Source organism: Anolis sagrei, chromosome 11 (assembly GCF_037176765.1).
Source record: "Anolis sagrei isolate rAnoSag1 chromosome 11, rAnoSag1.mat, whole genome shotgun sequence".
Classification (NCBI taxonomy): domain Eukaryota; kingdom Metazoa; phylum Chordata; class Lepidosauria; order Squamata; family Dactyloidae; genus Anolis; species Anolis sagrei.
The window spans coordinates 33,395,352-33,416,991 of NC_090031.1; the positions used below are offsets into that span (position 1 = coordinate 33,395,352).

General features: G+C 43.7%; 1 protein-coding gene across 7 annotated transcripts in view; it reads left to right on the top strand.

Annotated features, from left to right (window-relative positions):
• The window catches only part of LOC132763319 (septin-4-like), a 30,456-nt gene extending 9,495 nt beyond the window's left edge, over window positions 1-20,961 (top strand). For 4 of the 7 annotated variants that reach the window (XM_060756712.2, XM_060756716.2, XM_060756711.2 and 1 more), the window contains 8 exons: window positions 1,934-2,057; window positions 4,445-4,579; window positions 4,750-4,867; window positions 5,710-5,811; window positions 8,724-8,820; window positions 9,219-9,381; window positions 16,309-16,408; window positions 19,157-20,961. In XM_060756712.2, the coding sequence (XP_060612695.2) occupies window positions 1,934-2,057; window positions 4,445-4,579; window positions 4,750-4,867; window positions 5,710-5,811; window positions 8,724-8,820; window positions 9,219-9,381; window positions 16,309-16,408; window positions 19,157-19,216 (899 nt within the window). In that variant the 3' untranslated portion in view covers window positions 19,217-20,961. Of the gene's footprint in view, window positions 1-1,933; window positions 2,058-4,444; window positions 4,580-4,749; window positions 4,868-5,709; window positions 5,812-8,723; window positions 8,821-9,218; window positions 9,382-11,268; window positions 11,516-12,063; window positions 12,539-16,303; window positions 16,409-19,156 lie in introns of those variants that run through there. The other 3 variants (XM_060756713.2, XM_060756714.2, XM_067472173.1) reach the window with 3 other exon arrangements.
• Window positions 20,962-21,640: the final 679 nt, after the last annotated feature.

Here is a 21,640-nt window from a genome sequence, read left to right on the forward strand (position 1 = left end):
AACCGATGACAATCCACTACGCATTACACCCGTGTAGTGATGTCGACAGACTTTACCTGGCCAGAAAATCAGGAGGCAGAGAGAGGGCTTCTGCAAGTGAAACAAATTGTAGAAGAAGAGAAACACGCACTGGCAGATTATGTGAAAGGCAGTCACGAACCAAAATTGAGGAAAGTCAATAGTAGTAAACTGCTTAAAGTGCAAAAGACAAAGAGGGAATACCATGAAAACACAATCCAGAGCAGAAGAGAAAACTGGGAAAAGAAGGCTCTCCATGGACATTTCCTGGGGAAAATGGAGAGGCAAATTGACAAAGAAAAAACATGGCTGTGGCTCACATTTGGAACTTTGAAAAAGGAGACAAAGGAGGGCCTGATTCTGGCAGCCCAAGAACAAGCCATTTGAACCAAGGCCATCAAAGCCAGATTTGAAAAGTCGACAACAGATCCCAAATGTAGACTCTGCAAGGAAGCAGGCGAAACAATAGATCCCATCCTCAGCTGCTGCAAGAAAATTGCGCAGACAGACTCCAAGCAGAGGCACAACACTGTTCCTCAGATGATTCATCGGAACTTGTGCCACAAAGACCATCTGTCTGCGACAAAGAAATGGTGGGATCACAAGCCGGAGAAAGTTACACAGAATGAACACGCTAAACTCCTCTGGGACTTCCAGATTCAGACAGATAGAGTTTTGGTGCTGACCTCACAATCGTGTTAAAAACAAAGTATGGATTGTCGATGTCGCAATCCCAGGTGACAGCAGGATTGCAGAGAAACAACTGGAAAAGCTGACACGATATGAGGATTTAAAAATCGAACTGTAAATATTCTGGCACAAGCCAGTAAAGGTGGTCTCAGTGGTGATTGGCACACTGGGTGCAGTGCCTAAAGACCTTGTCCTGCACTTTTAAACACAATGGGCGCTGACAAAATTACCATCTGCCAGCTGCAAAAGGCCACCTTACTGGGATCTGCACGCATTATTCGCCGATACATCACACAGTCCTAGACACTTGGGAAGTGTGCGACGTGTGATCCAATACAAAAGCCAGCAGAGTGTCTGCTGTGGACTCATCTTGTTGTGTTTTAAGTAATAATAATAATAATAGTGCCTTCCTGTCTGGCAGAATGAGTCTGGACTGGATAGCCTTCCACCTCTAGGATATATCTATCATATATTTATTTCTCAATTACATCTATCATATCTATGGCCAGGGAGAGGCGTGAGCTCCCACTGTTAGCCCCAGCTCCTGCCAATCTAGCAGTTCAAAAACATTCAAATGTGAGTAGATCAATAGCTACCTCTCAGGTGAGAAGGTAACGGCGCTCCATGCGAGTCATGCTGGCCACATGACCATGGAGGTGTCTACGGACAATGCCAGCTCTTTGGCTTAGAAATGGAGATGAACACCAACCCTCAGAGTCAGACACAACTGAACCTTTACCTTTACCTTATCTATTGATCTTTGCTTGGATGGTCATCTGTCGGGAGGGATTCGATTGTGCCTTCCTGCTGGGCAGAATGGAGTTGGACCGTATAGCCTTTGGGGTACCCTTCCACCTCTAGGATATATCTATCATATATCTCAACAGGGCAGTGAATGCATTCCAGGTTTCATCAAGTTTGGAAGGAGAGCGCCTTCAATGCCTGGTTGAAAACCCAGAGTGGATCCATTGCTCCACTGACATGGGACCAATAGTTCAGAGCCTTAAAAATTCAGGCCTTCATTGGAGACCCCCTTTCCACATGATAATAATTCTTCCAGGAGTGGATTTCCCTTCCAAATGATAGCTTTCTTTCACTTCCTGTTGTCCTGCCCCCGTTCTTAACTAGGAGTCATTTGTAAGTGGTATGTTTGTAACTTAGGGATGGCCTATATGGGTCTAAGAAACATGGGATTCTACATCCTTCCTTCCCTCTTTCTTTGTAGAACGGATCCTCCAGACAGTGGAGATCACCAAACATGTGGTGGACATTGAGGAGAAAGGCGTCAAGCTCCGCTTAACCATCGTGGACACGCCAGGCTTCGGAGATGCCGTCAACAACACCGAATGGTATGAGAAGAAGAGGAATTAGCCGCGGTGGATTTGCCGCAGAGCTATGGCGAGGGGGGAGGGAGGGACTTCGAGATGGGAATCCCATTAAGGCCTCCGTCTCTTCTGGGCCGGCGTGACCTTTGGACGCTGGCCAGGAGCTCGGATAAAAATACCTCGCAAGCCACGGCGGGAAAATCCTGTCGCTTCGCAGACTTACAGCTGCCTTTTAAAAAACCACTCTTTGCTTTTTCAGCACCCTTCCCATGCAAGCAATGCCAGTTCACCCAAGATTCTGGGATAAACAGTACAGCTTGGACTAACGTTCTCAGTTTAACTTTCCATCGCTCCTTCTGTAGATTTTGGATAGTCTTCTTGGCTGAAGACCCCAAATGGAAGTGCATGTAACCAACTCTAGGCCCGTTGATAGACTCCTGTCTGCAATCATTGTTTGGCTGCAGTGTCACATCTTTTCATAAACTCCAATTGTGGCTTTGTTTCGATTCCAGACCTTTTATAGACTCTTATCTCCAATCATTGCTTGGTTTCGACTCCAACACCTTTACATACCCTACTTACTTACTTAGGTGAACCCTCGTCGTCCGAGTAGGATGGTCCTCCAGGGTCAGCGTGCAGTGTGCGGCGGGTCCGTAGGTGGCTGTGGAGCCCTATTCTTGATCTGCATCTTCTCCCACAGTGAGGGCATTGGTTTCCAGGTGGAAGGTGGTCCTGGACGGGGTTGGCTTGATGTGCCTTCCTCTTGGCACATTTCTCTCTTTCACCCTCCATTCATGCCTCTTCAAATCTTACAGCACTGCTGGTCACAGCTGATCTCCCACTGGAGCGTTCAAGAGCCAGGGCCTCCCAGTTCTCAGTGTCTTTGCCAGAGTTTTCAAGGTTGGCTTTGAGCCCATCTTTTTTTTAAAATGATTTTTATTGTGCTTTTACAGTATCATTACATAAATAAGAACAAGAACAGGTGTTTTATAGAGAGAAAGAGAGAAAGAAATAAGAAAAAGAGATAGAGAAGAGAGAAAGAAAAAAAAGGAAGAAAAGAGGAAAAAGTTTAAAAGACTTCCCAAAAATCTTTGAAGATTGTTTACAGTTTACGTTTTGATTGAGTATTTCTCTTCTGTCTCTCCGTTGCCGCTTCCTTAGGCTGATTCCTTATATGCTGGACAGATCTATCATTGGGATTTTCCTTGTCAAGAAGTAGTCTTTGAGCTCAGACCAGTTGGTCTTCTTACAAGTTCTATTCAATCTTTGAGACAGACAGTCCATTTGAACAATCTCAAGGACCATGCATCTACTTCTGGGATTTCTTTTTGCTTCCAGATTTTTGCAAGAAGGATTCTGGCTGCAGTGCTTAACAGGAAGAGCATATTCTCTTGGTTTTTGTTAAGCTTTGGATTTGATACACCTAATAGATAGATCCCATATTTGAGCCCATCTTTAAATCTCTTTTCTTGTCCTCCAACATTCTGTTTTCCGTTCTTGAGTTCGGAGTAGAGCATTGCTTTGGGTGGTCGGGCATCCAGACAGTGTGGCCGGTCCAGTGGAGTTGATGGCGGAGGACCATCGCTTCAATGCTGGTGGTCTTTTCCAGGAGTTGCATGTGACGTCTGTAGACAGTCCACATCTTGTAGGCATATAGCAGGGTTGGGAGGACAGTAGCTTTATAAACAAGCACCTTGGTATCCCTACGGATGTCCAGGTCCTCAAACACTGTGTGCTTCATTCAGAAAAAATGCTGTACTCGCCGAGCTCAGGCGGTGTTGTATTTCGGTGTCAATGTTGACTTTGGTGGAGAGGTGGCTGCCAACGTAGCGGAAATGGTCAACATTTTCTAATGTTACACCATTAAACCGCATTTCTGGCATTGGAGAGGGATTGGCTGGTGACTGCTGGAAGAGCACTTTGTTTTTCTCGATGTTCAATGACAGGCCGAGCTTCTCGTATGCTTCTGCAAAGGTGTTTAGAGTGGCTTATAGGTCTTCTTCTGAATGCGCACAGATGACATTGTCATCAGCATACTAGAGTTCTATAACAGATGCTGTTGTAAACTTGGTTTTGGCTTTCAGTACCCTTATCTCCAATCATTGTTTGGTTTCAATTCCAGATTTTTCCATAGACTCTTTGCTCCAATCACTGGTTGGCGTCAATTCCATGCCTTTTCACAGACTCTTGTCTCCAATCACTTGTCTCTTTCAGTTCCAGTACTTTCAGTAGACTCTTATCTCCAATCACCAGTTGATTTCTGTTCACATATTGATTCTCAAGTGAACCCAATCTATCAACAGGTTTTGCACATCGGTTGACTCATTGTTGATTCAAAAAGGTCTACTTCATTTGGGACCAATCATAAAATTTTGGGACAAACATTTAAATCTTTGCCCTGCTTTTTCCAGCTGGAAGCCAGTGGCTGACTACATCGACCAGCAGTTTGAGCAATACTTCCGGGACGAAAGTGGCCTCAACCGGAAGAACATTCAGGACAACCGAGTGCATTGCTGCCTCTACTTCATCTCCCCTTTCGGACATGGGTATGGCTGGATCCCATTTGTGTCACAATGTCTCTATTACAACACTTTCCCCCTCTTCATCCCAAACAAAATCACCCACTTCCCTATTCATAAATGCACTGTGACAATACAGCATTCCTTGTTCCCTGCAAGAACAAAATGTACCAAGATGAACATCCCAATTTTTCCAGGTTACGGCCCTTGGATGTGGAGTTCATGAAAGCACTCCACCAGCGGGTGAATATCGTGCCCGTCTTGGCCAAAGCAGACACCCTCATGCCCTCTGAGGTGGACCGGATGAAGAACAAGGTGAGGGAAGGAGGGGTGGGGAGAAGAGAGTCCAAAAATGAGATTCATGATTGAGGTTCTTCAGATGATTCAAGATCGAGGTTCTCCAGATGAGTTTACAGTAGCAGTTCTCCAGGTGACCTTAAGATTCAGGTTCTCCAGATGATTCAAGATTGACTTTCCAGGTGCCTTTAGGATTGAGGTTCTCTCCAGATGAGTTTACAGTTGAGGTTCTCCAAATGACTTTAGGATTAAAGTTCTCCAGATTATTTAAGACTCACATCCCAGATTTTTTTTTGACTTTAGGATTGAGGTTCTCCAGAGGATTTGACGCTTCAGATGACTTTAGGGATGAGCTTCTCTTCAGATGGCTTTAGGATTGTGGTTCTCTCCAGATGAGTTTACATTTGAGCTTCTCCAAATGACTTTAGGACTGAAGTTCTCCAGATTATTTAAGACTGATGTTCCAGATGACTTTAGGATTGAGGTTCTCCAGAAGATTTGACGTTTCAGATTACTTTAGGGATGAGCTTCTCACCAGATGACTTTAGGACTGAGGTCTCTTCAGATAACTTCAGACTTGAGGTTCTCCAGATCATTTCAGATGGAGGTTCTCTTCAGATGGGTTTACAGTTGAAGTTCTCTAGATGTTTTAAAATAATGTTCCAGATGATTTTATGATCGGGGTTCTCTCCAGATGACTTTAGAATTGAGGTTCTCCAGATCATTTCAGATTGGCATTCCAGATGATTTTGATAGAGGTTCTCTCTAGATGTCATTAGGATTCAGGTTCTCCAGATGATTCAGTATCAAGGTTTTCTGTGCAACCGGTTTATAACTGACTCCTTTCCCTTTTTCTGCAGATCCGGGATGAAATCGAACAGTTTGGGATCCGGATCTACCAGTTCCCTGATTGCGATTCAGACGAAGACGATGATTTCAAGCTGCAGGACCAGGAGCTCAAAGTAAGGTGGCCACAGAGGGGGGATTTCTCCTTTTCCTCCTTCTGGGCCTGAGGGAGGGTGGCTCATCCAAGGTTTCCACAGCTGAGTAGGAATTCAGACCTAGACTTCCTGAGTTACTGTCCAATGCTTATTGCAGTATGATCCCCCCCCCATTTATTTATTTATTTATTTATTGTGTTAGAAGCAAATTGAGAATATAGTTATACGGCTCTGGCCCAGCTTACTTATCCGAACATATCTCTCTCTACGTTCCACCTCGTAATTTAAGATCTACTGGGGTGGCCCTGCTCTCGGTCCCACCAGCATATCAAACGCTTCTGGTGGGGACGAGGGACAGGGCCTTCTCAGTGGTGACCCCCCGCTTGTGGAATTCGCTCCCCAGCGAGATTAGATCAGCGTCCTCCCTCCTTACTTTTAGGAAAAAACTAAAGACGTGGTTTTGGAGCCAGACCTTTGGCTAGTGGGCACAACAGCACTTTAGGCACTGAACTCGGAAAATTGGAAATGGCTTTATGACCTGTGATTCTGTGATCTGTTCTATGTGGTTATGTAATTTTAATTAATATCACTGCTTAATTGTTATGTAATGGATTTTATATTGCTGTTTTATATTGTTGTTTTGATACTGTTGGCATTGAATAGTTGCCTGTGTTAGCTGCCCTGAGTCCCCCCTCGGGGGTGAGAAGGGCCGGGTAGAAATGGTCTAAATAAATAAATAAATAAATAAATAAATAGTTATAATGTATAAAAAACCACAAACAAAGTTAAAAACTTGGGATTATACTAAATGTCCTTTGACCAGTAGCTGGCCACTTGGAGTGCCTCTGGTGTTGCTATAAGAAGGTCCTCCCTTGTGCTTGTGGCAGGGCTCAGGCTGCATTGCAGTAGGTAGTCTGTGGTTTGCTCTTCTCCACATTTGCATGTTGTGGACTCAACTTTGTGGCCCCATTTCTTAAGGTTGGCTCTGCATCTTGTGGTGCCAGAGCGCAGTCATTCCAAGTCGCCCTGTCTTCTGTGTGCCCAGGAGGGAGTCTCTCATCTGGTATCAGCCACTGATTCAGGGTCCAAATGATTCACATTTGGACTCTCTCTTGCTGAGGTGTACCTGCAAGTATCTCTGTAAATCTTAGGAAGCTGTTTCTTGATTTAAGCCATTGGCTTGCTGGCTGATATCCAAACAGAGGATGGGCCGGAGATGTCACTGCCTTGGTCCTTTCATTATTGGTTGCTACGGATGTCAGGTGGTGCAATATTGGCTAAACATTATAATTTCAGTGGTGTAGTGCACTGACATTCTGTGATAATGTGGCATGTCTCATTAAGAGCCACAACCACTGTTTTAATGTGCTGAGATGTATTCCACACTGGGCATGCGTACTCAGCAGCAGTAGAAAAGTGCAATGGCAGATGTCTTCACGGTATCTGGTTGTGATCCCCAGGTTGTGCCAGTCAGCTTTTTTATGATATTGTTTCTAGCGACCACTTTTTGCTTGATAGTCAGGCAGTGCTTCTTGCAATTCAGAGCACGGTCCAGAATGACTCCCAGGTATTTGGGTGTGCTGCAATGCTCCAGTGGGATTCCTTCCCAGGTTATCCTCAGAGCTCAAGATGCTTGTCTGTTCTTACGTTGAAAAGCACATGTCTGTGTTTTAGATGGATTGGGAGTCAGCTGGTTTTCCCCTGTAATAGGCAGTAAGAGCACCTAAAGCTTTGGAGAGCTTCTGTTCAACCATTTCAAAGCTCCCTGCTTGAGTGGTGATGGCACGATCGTCAGCGTAGATGAAACTCTCTGTCCCTTCTGGCAGCGGCTGGTCATTCGTGTCAACGTTGAATATTGATGGAGCAAGCATGCTCCCCTGAGGCAGGTTGTTCTTCTATTTTTGTATCTGCTTCCCTGGCCCTGGAACTCAACAAAAGAAAACTCATGTTTTGTAGAAGATTTCCTATGAAGTGGGTGAGGCGGTAATTCTTTGCATTGATCCACTCTTATGGTTACACTAAGAGTGGGTCATTGTTCTGTTCCTGGTTTTAAAGTGTTATTTCCTGTTTAATTGTGTGGCTCTTACTTTGAAAGTTGTTGTTTTACTCCAGAAACTTCATTTTGTGGCTGCCACAAATAATGTTGAATTGGTTGAGACGCGTTGATTCATTGAAAAGCTATAGCAATATGTTCTGCAGGATGTCCTGCAAAAACAAAGTCTTTGCAGTTTAATAAACCTTTTCCATGTTTTTATAATAGAACCAATTAGGAAATGCCATTTATAACCCAGGAACAATAATCGTGTTTCATAGAATCATAGAGTTGGAAGAGACCTCATGGGCAATCATCCAGTCCAACCCCCTGCCAAGAAGCAGGAATACTGCATTCAAATCACCCCTGACAGATGGCCATCCAGCCTCTGTTTAAAAGCTTCCAAAGAAGGAGCCTCCACCACGCTCCGGGGCAGAGAGTTCCACTGCTGAATGGCTCTCACAGTCAGGAAGTTCTTCCTAGTGTTCAGATGGAATCTCCTTTCTTGTCGTTTGAAGCCATTGTTCCGCGTCCTAGTCTCCAGGGCAACAGAAAACAAGCTTGCTCCCTCCTCCCTATGACTTCCTCTCACATATTTATACATGGCTATAATGTCTCCTCTCAGCCTTCTCTTCTTCAGGCTAGACACGCCCAGCTCTTTAAGCTGCTCCTCATAAGGCTTGTTCTCCAGACCCTTGATCATTTTAGTCGCCCTCCTCTGGACACATTCCAGCTTGTCAATATCTGGTGCCCAGAATTGGACACAATATTCCAGGTGTGGTCTAACCAAGGCAGAATAGAGCATGGGGAGCATGCCTTCCCTGGATCTAGACACTAGACTCCTCTTGATGCAGGCCATGGCATTATTACACCCATAGTAAGCCATGGCTTTGTTTTGCAGGAGAGCATCCCGTTTGCCGTAATTGGCAGCAACACGGTCGTGGAGGCCAAAGGGAGACGCATCCGAGGCCGACTCTACCCATGGGGCGTCGTGGAAGGTATCTCACAAATTTCCTAAATTTATTTCATGTATCTTTGCATCTCATTGTTTTGTGACTTTCTGCTGATGGTTGAAGCCAACAGAACTGTGTCCTTCTAAGGATAAGGAAACCTTCACCACTGCTGTCACTCAGTGCTTAGTTCAGCACCTTGGAGAGCTCCATTGAAAGCCACCTAAGCCTGGAATTGCTTGACTGACTCAATGGCATAATGACTCACCTCACTGCCTCTGAGGATGCTTGCCATAGATGCAGGCGAAACGTCAGGAGAAATGCCTCTAGAACATGGCCATATAGCCCAAAAAAACCTACAACAACCCAGTGATTCCGGCCATGAAAGACTTCGACAATTCAATGGCATAATGTCTTGTGTTAATGCTCTGTTCTCCCTTCTCTAGTGGAAAACCCGGCCCATTGCGACTTTGTCAAGCTGCGCACCATGTTGGTGAGGACGCACATGCAGGACCTGAAGGACGTGACCCGGGAGACGCACTACGAAAACTACCGGGCCCAATGCATCCAGAGCATGACTCGGATGGTAGTCAAGGAGCGCAACCGGAAGTGAGTGAGGGAAAGAGTGGGGAGGTGAACATTGGATCATGGGCTCCGAGGGTTGGAAGGGCCATCTAGTCTCACCCCATTCTGTCATAACAGGAGACAATCCAATCCCTCTCAACAGATGGCCATCCAGCCTGTTAAAAATCCTTATAAAAGAATCATAGAGGTGGAAGGGACCCTAAGGGCCGTCCATTCCCACCCCCATTCTGTCATAAAAGAAGACACCATCTGATCCCTCTTGACAGATTGCCATCGAGCCTGTTAAAAATCCTTATAATAGAATCATAGAGTTGGAAGGGACCCTAAGGGCCATCCATTCCCACCCCATTCTGACATAAAAGGATACACAATCCAATCCATCTCGACAGATGGCCATCCAGCCTGTTAAAAATCCTTATAATACAATCATAGAGTCCTAAGGGCCATCCATTTCCACCCCACTCTGTCATAAAAGAAGACACAGTCCAATCCCTCTCAATAGATGGCCATCCAGCCTGTTAAAAATCCTTATAATAGAATCATAGAGTTGGAAGGGGCCCCAAGAGCCATCCATTCCCACCCCATTCTGCATAAAAGAAGACACAATCCAATCCCTCCAGACAGATGGCCAGCCAGCCTCTGTTTATAAAATCATAGAACCCTAGATTTGGAGGCCTTCCAATCCAACCCCCTCCCGCCATAAGGGAAAACAAAACCCGATTCCTCCTGACAGATAGCCACCCTTCTCTGGACCCTTTCCATGGTGTCCGTCACCCTGTGGACTCGTGCCCAGCTTGTGGTTTATGCAGAGCCCTTTCAGATTGGACTGTGGTCCAGACAGGTGTTACTCATGCTATAGGTCTGCATTGAGGCACAGAGTGTTAATCCAGGTGAGGTCTGCCAAAAGCAGAAAAGAGTGAGATGGTGGCTTCCTCTAGAGCAGTGTTTCTCAACCTGGGGGTCGGGACCCCTAGGGGGGTCATGAGGGGGTATCAGAGGGGTCATCAAAGACCATCAGAAAACACAGTATTTTCTGTTGGTCATGGGGGTTCTGTAAGGGAAGTTTGGCCCAATTCTATCGTTGGCAGGGTTCAGAATGCTCTTTGACTCTAGGTGAACTATAAATCCCATCAACTACAAATCCCAAATAGACCTTGGTCTATTTTCCCCAAACTCCATCAGTGTTCACATTTGGGCATATTGAGTATTTGTGCCAAGTTTGGTCCAGATCCATCATAGTTTGAGTCCACAGTGCCCTCTGGAAGTAGGTGAACTACAACTCCAAAACTCAAGGCCGATGCTCACCAAACCCTTCCAGTACTTTCTGTTGGTCAGGGGAGTTCTGTGTGCCAAGTTTAGTTCAATTCCATCGCTGGTGGAGTTGAGAATGCTCTTTGATTGTAGGTGAACTATAAATCCCAGCAACTACAACTCCCAAATGACAAAATCAACCCCCCTTCCAACTCCACCAATATTTAAATTTGGGCTTATAGGATATTTGTGCCAAATTTGGTCCAGTGAATGAAAATACCTCCTGCATATCAGATATTTACATGAAGATTCATAACAGTATCAAAATCTCCGTATTGAAGTACCAACAAAAACAATTTTATGGTTGGGGGTCACCACAACATGAGGAACTGCATTAAGGGATCGCGACGTTAGGAAAGTTGAGAAACACTGCTCTAGAGCAGGAATGGGCAAACTTTGGCCCTCCAGGTGTTTTGGATTTCAACTCCCACAGGCTGTTAAGAATTGTGGGAGTCGAAGTCCAAAACACTTGGAGGGCCCAAGTTTGCCCATGCCTGCCCTAGACCCTTGCATCCAGTCGACTCCTGCATAGGGAAAGCGGGATTGTGGAACGGCGGAGGAGGCACCTGTAACCGTTTTGTTGCCTCCTCCGCATCGCAGGCATCAGCAAGGAAGCTGGATCGCCTGTTCTTAAGAGACCGCCGGAGGTTGAGGCGGCAGAGCCGAGCATCTGACCAGAAGGTTAGCACGGACCAGTCCCGGATTTCTTTTTCAATTTTCTCTCTTTTTTTGCAATACAAAAATATATGAAGATTTTAAGGGCCTGTCTCCAGAGCCAGCCTCCGGAGTCGTGCTTCGCAGCAACGGAACTGAGTTTGCAACAGAAATAAATTTGGCAAAGTGGAAACAGTTGACTCTTACGTGGGTAGTGTTTTTGCAAAGGGCATCGCAATCCCGAAAGGTTCGTGGAGGGTTTTAGTTGCTATTCTTTATTTACAGTCAGGATCATCATTTTTCCAATTCCATAGATGTTTTCACTAAGCTCCTCATTTCAGTGGGGCAGTTTCTCCGCTCCTGGTTGCAGTCTGAACTTTATACAAATGGCTGCCCATTTTTCATTGGCAAGCATTAGTTCCAGGGTCAAAAACAGAAGAACAGCCTGCCTCAGGGGAGCACTGCCAAAAGGGACAGAGAGTTTAATCTATGCTGACGATCATGCCACCACTGCTCAAACAGGGAGCTTTGAAATGCTTGAACAGAAGCTCTCCAAAGCTTTAGGCGCTCTTACTGCCTATTTCAGGGAAAACCAGCTGATTCCTAATCCATCTAAAATGCAGACGTGTGCCTTCCCTACCCTCTCTCTGTCTCCCCTCTTGAGTGTCTGGCATTGAAGCTAAGCTTGGTGTCTCTATTGTTTCTTTGTTCCACTTGCTGCCGGCCCCATTGGGCGGAAAGGAGGGACTCCTCGTCTCTAAGACTCTGTTGCAGCGACTGTTCAATGGAGTAGCCGGCCATCCCAGCCACGTCCCAGCATGCCCTCCTTCCCCTTTCCTGTTGCCTCCTGTGAATGGCTTCTGTGCATTTACATAAAACATTATATTCCCAATGATTTCAGTTGTCCTTTTTGGTCTCTTTGGTTGGTGGGAGACAGGGGTTCACGTTTCCAAACAAGGGCTCCTGTACCTTTAATTGTGGCTTGATAGAGAGAGTTCAGGCACCATAACAGAGGTACCCTGGCTGACATTCTGTGTATTTAAAGTCTGGAAAGGAGCGGGTAAAAAGATACTATTAAAGGCACAGAAGCCCTGTAAAGATACTATTAAAGGCACAGAAGCCCTATAAATATGCTGTTAAAGGCACAGAAGCCCTGTAAAGATACTATTAAAGGCACAGAAGCCCTGTAAAGATACTATTAAAGGCACAGAAGCCCTGAAAAGATACTATTAAAGGCACAGAAGCCCTGAAAAGATACTATTAAAGGCACAGAAGTCTTGAAAAGATACTATTAAAGGCACAAAAGCCCTATAAATATGTTGTTGAAGGCACAGAAGCCCTTTAAAGATACTATTAAAGGCACAGAAGCCCTGTAAAGATACTATTAAAGGCACAGACGCCCTGTAAAGATACTATTAAAGGCACAGAAGCCCTTTAAAGATACTATTAAAGGCACAGAAGTCTTGAAAAGATACTATTAAAGGCACAGAAGCCCTGTAATGATACTATTAAAGGCACAGAAGCCTTGTAAAGATATTATTAAAGGCACAGAAGCCCTGTAATGATACTATTAAAGGCACAGAAGCCCTGTAAAGTTATTATTAAAGGCACAGAAGCCCTGTAAAGATACTATTAAAGGCACAGAAGCCCTGTAAAGATGCTATTAAAGGCACAGAAGCCCTATAAAGATACTACTAAAGGCACAGAAGCCCTCTAAAGATATTATTAAAGGCACAGAAGCCCTGTAAATATACTAGTAAAGGCATAGAATTTATTTATTTATGACATTTATATGCCGCCCTTCTTACCCCAAAGGGGACTCAGAGCAGCTTACAAGTAAAAAGTAAATACAATATATTATATTATTACCATAGCACAATATTAATATTATATATTACATTGTATTATAACATTATGCTGTAATATTATTAGTAATATTACATTTAATATAAAATATATAATTATAATATATTATTTTTATTACTATTATATTGTATTACATTATAATATTATCAATATTATATGTATGTACAATGTAAAAATATACTATTAAAGGCACAGAAGCCCTATAAAGATGCTGTTAAAGGCACAGAAGCCCTTTAATGATACTATTAAAGGCACAGAAGCCCTATAAATATACTAGTAAAGGCACAAAATTTAGTTTTATTTATTTACGGCATTTATGTGCCGCCCTTCTCACCCCGAAGGGGACTCAGAGCAGCTTACTAGTAAAAAGTAAAAACAATATATTATATTATTACCATAGCACAATATTAATATTATATATTACATTGTACTATAACATTATACTGTAATATTATTAGTAATATTACATTTAATATAAAATATATAATTATATCATATTATTATTATTAGTAGTAGTAGTAGTATTATATTGTATTACATTATAATATTATCAATATTATATGTATTTACAATGTAAAAAGATATTATTAAAGGCACAGAAGCCCTATAAAGATACTATTAAAGGCACAGAAGCCCTATAAAGATACTATTAAAGGCACAGAAGCCCTATAAAGATACTATTAAAGGCACAGAAGCCCTGTAAAGATACTATTAAAGGCACAGAAGCCCTATAAAGATGCTGTTAAATGCACATAAGCCCTATAAAGATGCTGTTAAAGGCACAAAAGTCCTGTAAAGAGACTATTAAAGATACAGGAGTTCTATGAAGATGCTAATTAATGTCACAGAAGTCCTGTGAAAATACAATTAGAGGTACAAAAGTTCTATAAAGATGCTACTAAAGATGCAGGAGCCATGTAAAATGCTATTAAAGATACAGAGGCCCTACAAAGATGCTATTAAAGGTACAGAAACCCTATAAAGATACTTGTAAAGGTACAGAAACCCTGGAAAGACACCATTAAAGGTACAGGTGTTCTATAACAATATTATTAAAAGTCCTGTAAATACAATTTTAAAGGCATAGGAGCCTTGTAAAGGTACTGTTAAAGGCACAGAAGCTCTATAAAGACACTATTAGACACCCAGAAGCCATGTTAAAGGTATAAAAGTTCTATAAATATGTTATTAAAGATACAGGAGCCCTGTAAAATATTATTAAAGGTACAGAAGCTCTGTAAAGATAATATTAAGGGCAAGGGGATTGCATAAAAATACTATTAAAGGTACAGACCTTCTATAATCATACTAATTGTGTAGAAGTCCTGGAAAGACACTATTAAAGGTCCAGAAGTCCTATAAAGGTGGTACCAAAGGTGCAGAAGCCCTGTGAAGATATTATTACTAGGGATTGCTAGGTCCTCAAGAGGAATTTTGTGGTTGGAATGGTGAGGCATCCATATCATTGTATGGGGTGGGGTGGCAAGAAATCCATAGCATTGTCCAAGTGGAATGATCATAGAATCAAAGAATCAAAGAATCAAAGAGTTGGAAGAGACCTCATGGGCCATCCAGTCCAACCCCATTCTGCCAAGAAGCAGGAATATTGCATTCAAATCTCCCCAGACAGATGGCCATCCAGCCTCTGTTTAAAAGCTTCCAAAGAAGGAGGCTCCACCACACTCCGGGGCAGAGAGTTCCACTGCTGAACGGCTCTCACAGTCGGAAGTTCTTCCTCATGTTCAGATGTCAAATCCGGATCATTTTCCACCAGTGGTTGACCATATACTCCCACTGAAGGATCCAGAAATGATTCAATGCTAATCAAGCTGGCCAATGACAATGGCAACATTTACACTTGCCTCAAGCAGACAAAAGTTTTTTCTCCCACCCTGGACATTCCACAGATATATAAAACCCACTTGCCTCGTTTCCCAGAGACCTCACAACCTTTGAGGATGCCTGCCATAGATGTGGGCAGAACATCAGGAGAGAGTGCTTCCGGAATATGGCCATACGGCTTGGAAAACTCACAGCAACCCAGTGATTCTGGCCATGAAAGCCTTCGACAACACAGGAAATAACACTTTCACTCCAGAAACAGAAAATACAATTATGCCTATAAGTACAAAACATATTCCAACTGACCAATGGTGCGATCAAAGTATATCAAATGGCATTATATGAAATCCCAAAAGCTTTGGGAAAAGGGCAAGTTTTTAATAGAGATGTCAAAAGAGCGAGAGGAATAGCAGTTCAAAGCTCAGACTCAATCCCATCCTACTGACACCAAAGGCACGTAAGACAACAGCCTCGCTGGATCGGGACCTGTAGAAGAGCCAGGCCTTTCCTCCTACACACGGGAATCCCATAGAAGATCCTATCACGTAGGTAAGTATTAATAGGGTGGCGCTTCGGTGTTGGAAAGTAGCCGCCCGTAGGCGAAGACACGCTGAGCTCCCTCCGCTTTGCCGCCTTGCTCTTGAGTAGACCCAGCTCCCTTTATGCAGATGTGCCTTTGCTAGATCCTGGATCTGAAGGATTCTGGAGAGAGATGAGGCAGTCACCTTGATCAAACCTAATGCTACAAATTGCAAGAGAAATGGTTGGGAAAGTTCCTTTGCTTGGATTGCGCCTCCCCAGAATCCCCTTTTCATTCAGGATCTGTAACTGGTGGGTTCTTTGCAAGATGCATTTTGCTGTATCTTACATTGCCATAGAAGCCTGTGGAACCTATGGCTGCAAGATGTTAGTGTCAGAACTCAGAAAACATTGCTATTAGAGCTCAATTTCGTGGAATGTTCCAAACAACGTGAACATCGTTGGATGCTAAGACCTGCAGCAAACATAATAGTAACTTTCCCAAACTCTTAATGGGTTGGGGGGACTATCACCAGTATATCATTATTACTATTGCTTTTGTTGTTGTTATTGTTTACATTAATGACAACCAGAAATAACTGTGACCGACAATTGGAACTGCAAGAGTTCAAATGGAAGCACAGCAATATAGGTATCCCAACGATAAAATATAGTTACATTATATGTAGAATTAAATCCATCCATCTCTCTCTCCCTCCCTCTCTTTCTCTGGTTTTTGGTTTTTACTTTTGAGAATAGCAAACTCACCAGAGAAAGTGGGACAGACTTCCCCATCCCCGCCATGCCGCCGGTCCCGGACTCGGAAACGGAGAAGCTGATCCGGGAAAAGGATGAGGAGGTGAGATCTGGAAAAAGAATCGAGTGGATAAATGAAGAAGGGAGGGGGAGAAATCAATATCTTAGTCCAGGTTGGGTTGGTGAGAAATTGATATCATTGTCGAGGGTTGCAAGGTAAGATGTCCATTCTCATTGTCCGGAGTGGGGTGGGGGGTGGGGGGGGGGGGAAATCCATATTATTATCCTTAGTGGGATGGGGAGACATCCGTATTATTATCTTTAATGGAACGGGGAGATGCCCATATTATTATACATAGTGGGATAGGGAGATGTCTATTTCATTGTCCAGAGTGGGATGGAGAGACGTCCATCAAATTGTCCAGAATGGGATGGGGCAATGTCTTTCTCATGGTCCAGAGTGGGATGGGGAGATACCTATCTCATGGTCCAGAGTGGAATGGGAAGATGTCCATCTCATTGTCCAGAGTGGGATGGGGAGACATCCATATTATTATTCTTAGTGAGATGGGAAAACGTCCATACTATTATCATTAGTGGGATGAGGAGATGTCCATGTTACTATTCTTAGTGAGATGGAGAGATGTCCATATTATTATCATTAGTGGGATGGGGAGATGTCTATCTCATTGTCTGGAGTGGGATGGGAGACATCCGTATTATTATCCTTAGTGGGATGAGGAGAGGTCCATCTCATGGTCCAGAGTGGGATGGGGAGACATCCATATTATTATTCTTAGTGAGATGGGAAAATGTCCATATTATTATCATTAGTGGGATGAGGAGATGTCTATCTCATTGTCTGGAGTGGGATGGAAGACATCTGTATTATTATCCTTAGTGGGATGGGGAGAGGTCCATCTCATGGTCCAGAGTGGGATGGGGAGACGTCCATATTATTATCCTTAGTGGGATGGCGAGATGTCCATATTATTATTCTTAGTGGGATGGAGAGACATCTGTATTATTATCCTTAGTGGGATGGGGAGATATCCATCTTACTCTCCAGAGTGGGATGGGGAGACATCCATATTATTATCCTTTGTGGGATGGGGAGATGTCCATCTCATGGTCCAGAGTGGGATGGAGCAACGTCCATATTATTCTTAGTGGGATGAGGAGACATCCATATTATTATCCTTAGTGGGATGGGGAGATGTCCATATTATTATTCTTAGTGAGATGGAGAGACATCTGTATTATTATCCTTAGTGGGATGGGGAGATATCCATCTTACTCTCCAGAGTGGGATGGGGAGACATCCATATTATTATCCTTAGTGGGATGAGGAGATGTCCATCTCATGGTCCAGATTGGGATGGAGCAACGCCCATATTATTATCCTTAGTGGGATGGGGAGATGTCCATCCCATTGTCCAGAGTGGGATGGGGAGACGTCCATCTCATTGCCCAGCTGCCATGTGTCCAAACTCACCAGGTCTCAAGGGCTGAGATTATTATTGTAATAGTGGATTATTGCTTTGTTTAATCAATCTCAGCCCTTGAGACCTGGTGAGTTTGGACACATGGCAGCTGGGCAATGAGATGGACGTCTCCCCATCCCACTCTGGACAATGGGATGGACATCTCCCCATCCCACTAAGGATAATAATATGGGCGTTGCTCCATCCCAATCTGGACCATGAGATGGACATCTCCTCATCCCACTAAGGATAATAATATGGATGTCTCCCCATCCCACTCTGGAGAGTAAGATGGATATCTCCCCATCCCACTAAGGATAATAATACAGATGTCTCTCCAAGCATATTCTTGTTCCCACAACAACAAACAGTAATATACAATGAAACATAAGTTTGTTATATTCACAGTACTGATTACTATTTCTTTCTTGTAGAAGGGAATTTCCAGCCAAAGATTCTTTAAACAGATTTCCTCTTTAAAACAATAGTTTCTTTTTCTTTCTTGTAGAAGGAAATTTCCAACAAAAGTTTGCTATGCACAGATTTTCCTCTTTGCTTCCTTATGGAGAGCTTCCGCTTCTTTGTAGAGAACTTCCGGTTTTGACCTTGACAAAGTCTTCTTCAGGTGGAAAGGTCTGGCCAACTTGAAAGGTCTGGCCAACTAAACAGAATTGCAGCACGCAGCTGTAGTACCACAAATCAAAGCGAAGAGTCCAATTAATACAGAGAAATCCAGTTGTACTTCAGGAGCAAGAATAGCCAAGACCACAGTTCAATAGTCAGACACCAAGAGTTCTTAGAATAACGTTCCAGAATTCAACAGCACAAACCAAAGTCAGAGTTCCAAAGTCAAACCAGATAGCCTGTCCTTAAATCAAACTCCTGTCCTTAAATCAAAGCCAGGAAATTAGTCCAGAATTCAGACTCAAGGTTTCAAGATACAACCAGGTCCAAAACAGGGTTCCAGGGACAGCAGAGTTTAAAATTACAGGAACAAGGTCATGGTTCAGGATTCTAACCCGGGGTTGTAGAGCCAAGATCCTGGACAACAGTGCCAAAGTATGACTTTATCTGCTACCAAAGAGCTATCTCTTCCAGACCCCTTTTAATCCAGATTTCGGCTTCTGCTCAATTCAGGAAGCCTCTACAAGTCATTCCAGAATCCCGTGATGCTTTCCTGGGGGAGGAAACTGCTGGCCATGACACCAGGGTGGGATGGTGAGAATTCCATATTGTTGTGCCATCATGGGGAAAAGTAACGGCGCTCTGATGTAGAAAGTGGGTTGACCCATCAGGTGGAAGCATCAGATCAGACTCCTTTCCCCGCTCAACCCAGACCCTCTCAGCTCTTTCTTCTCCTTTTCCAGTTGCGACGCATGCAGGAAATGTTGCAGAAAATCCAGCAGCAGATGGAAGACACCCACTAGCCCTTTCTTACTTCTCAGTTGCCCGTCCTCCAACCTTCTCCATCTCTGGTCCTCTTTCTCACCCTCCTGCCTCGGAGACACACAATGTTTACATTTCTCACCCAGAACTTGACCTCATCCTGGCACCTCTGACTTGACGCTCCTCATAGATATATATATATATATATATATAGAGAGAGAGAGAGAGAGATTATATACTCACACACATTGCTGCAACCATCGCCTTACAGCCAAAGTTGGCCGCGCTTTGCTGAAGAAACAAGACGCTCGCCCAAAGATTTGACCTGCGACTCCCAGCATGTGGGAATTCCGCCTTTCTGTTTTCTGGTTACCTGAAAGACGCCGTTGTGGCAATGAACATATTTCGGAGGATGTCTAATCAGTTGGGAAGGAGTTAGAGAAGGTAGAAAAGCTGGGAAAGGACAGAGCCAACTAACAGTCCACCATTTTTGCCCGATGTTGATAGACCTTCCTTGGTAGCCACCATAGGGTTGGCTCTTTCAAAGGTGGCTCGGCTCTTTGAGAGATGAGAGGTCACCCTAAGCAAGGAGTTGAGGTCCAATGGGAGTGTCCCTAAAGTTGTGTATCCATGAATTGGGACACCAGTCCTTCAGAACCATCATCCATCCATGGTCCAGGCTTGGAAGATAACACCGCCATTGCAAGGCTAGCTGGAGGCTCCCAAAAGAGTACCTTCTCCAGTCGTTGGATCGTAATAATCTCCCACGAGTCCTGCTTATTGGGAAACCCTGAAAGCCATTCCTATCATTCAGGACGTTGGGGTTGCCAACATCGCCTTTCTGCTGTGCTCCTCTGCCTTGGGGCACTTTGACATATACTTGCCAGCTTTATTTTCCTAGCATGGAGAGGCATCTTCCCCCCCCCCCCCTCGTTTGCAGGTAAAATTGCTATTACTATACAGGAGTGACAATAGATTGGGGTGTATATTTGAATAATCCCCTCTGCATTATTATAGCGTAACATGCCTTTAAAATACTCTCCCTTTTTATTCTTCGAGGTTGGTTATTGCCCCCCCCCCCCCCGAAATCCTTGTTCAATTGATGGATTGATTATTGTAAAATATTGATCATGTACTCTTTCCGATGCTTTCTTACTGCAGGCGACATTCTTGAATGCCTCATTTTTCACCCATTTTAAGGTATTATTATTATTAGATATATTTATTATTGTAATACATTAATTTATTTTGACCATTAATGTTCCATTATTTATTCTTTATTATGTTGCTATTTTTTTCAGTTTGACAATTCAGAAGCGGCATTTTTGAATGCCTGGTTTCTCACGGATTTTTAGTTGCTATATTATTATTATTATTATTATTATGAGTTGACATATTTATTATCGTGGCATATTGATTACTTTTGGCTTGGTTTCTCACAGATTTTTAGTTGCTATATTATTATTATTATGAGTTGACATATTTATTATTGTGGCATATTGATTGCTTTTGGCCACATAGTTTGTGTACTCTTCTTGGGGAGCAGCGGCGTAAAGTTAGGGAGCACTTTAGGATGGTTTTTCAGGGTTTACGGGTCCATTCCGCCCCCCCCCCCCCCCCCCAAATCTTGCTATTTTCTTACCCAAAAAGATTTTATTTTGCACGGCTGTCAAAACCAAGAAATGTATTTATTGATACAGATGCAAAAGAATGAGATGTTTATACCTTTGGAAAGGCTCCGGTAGAGAATATTTTTAAACCCGCCAATAAATATTGCAAATTTCAAGATGTGTGTTTGGACCTCCTGGTCATTTGAATGGTGTCCGGAACCCTGGGATTCCCCAGTTGGCCACGCCCTTTTACCTATGACATCATCATTGGGGGATTAGCTACAAGCCCAAAGATAAGTGTGTCTGCAGTGCTTACATGCAACCAGGAGAGGGCAATATACAGATAGAAAGGATTAGCTACAACCCCTAAGGTGTGTCTGCAGTGCTCAGATGCAACCACAAGAGGGCAATATACAATTAGAAGGGATTAGCTACAGGCCCAAAGATATGTGTCTGCAGTGCTCAGATGAAACCACAAGAGGGCAATATACAATTAGAAGGGGTTAGCTACAGGCCCAAAGATAAGTGCGTCTGCAGTGCCCAGATGCAACCACAAGAGGACAATATACAAATAGAAAGGATTAGCTACAAGCCCAAAGGTGTGTCTGCAGTGCTCAGATGCAACCTCAAGAGGGCAATATAGAATTAGAAGGGATTAGCTACAGGCCCAAAGATAAGTGCATCTGCAGTGCTCAGATGCAACCACAAGAGGGCAATATACAAATAGAAGGGATTAGCTACAAGCCCAAAGGTGTGTCTGCAGTGCTCAGATGCAACCTCAAGAGGGCAATATAGAATTAGAAGGGATTAGCTACAGGCCCAAAGATAAGTGCATCTGCAGTGCTCAGATGCAAC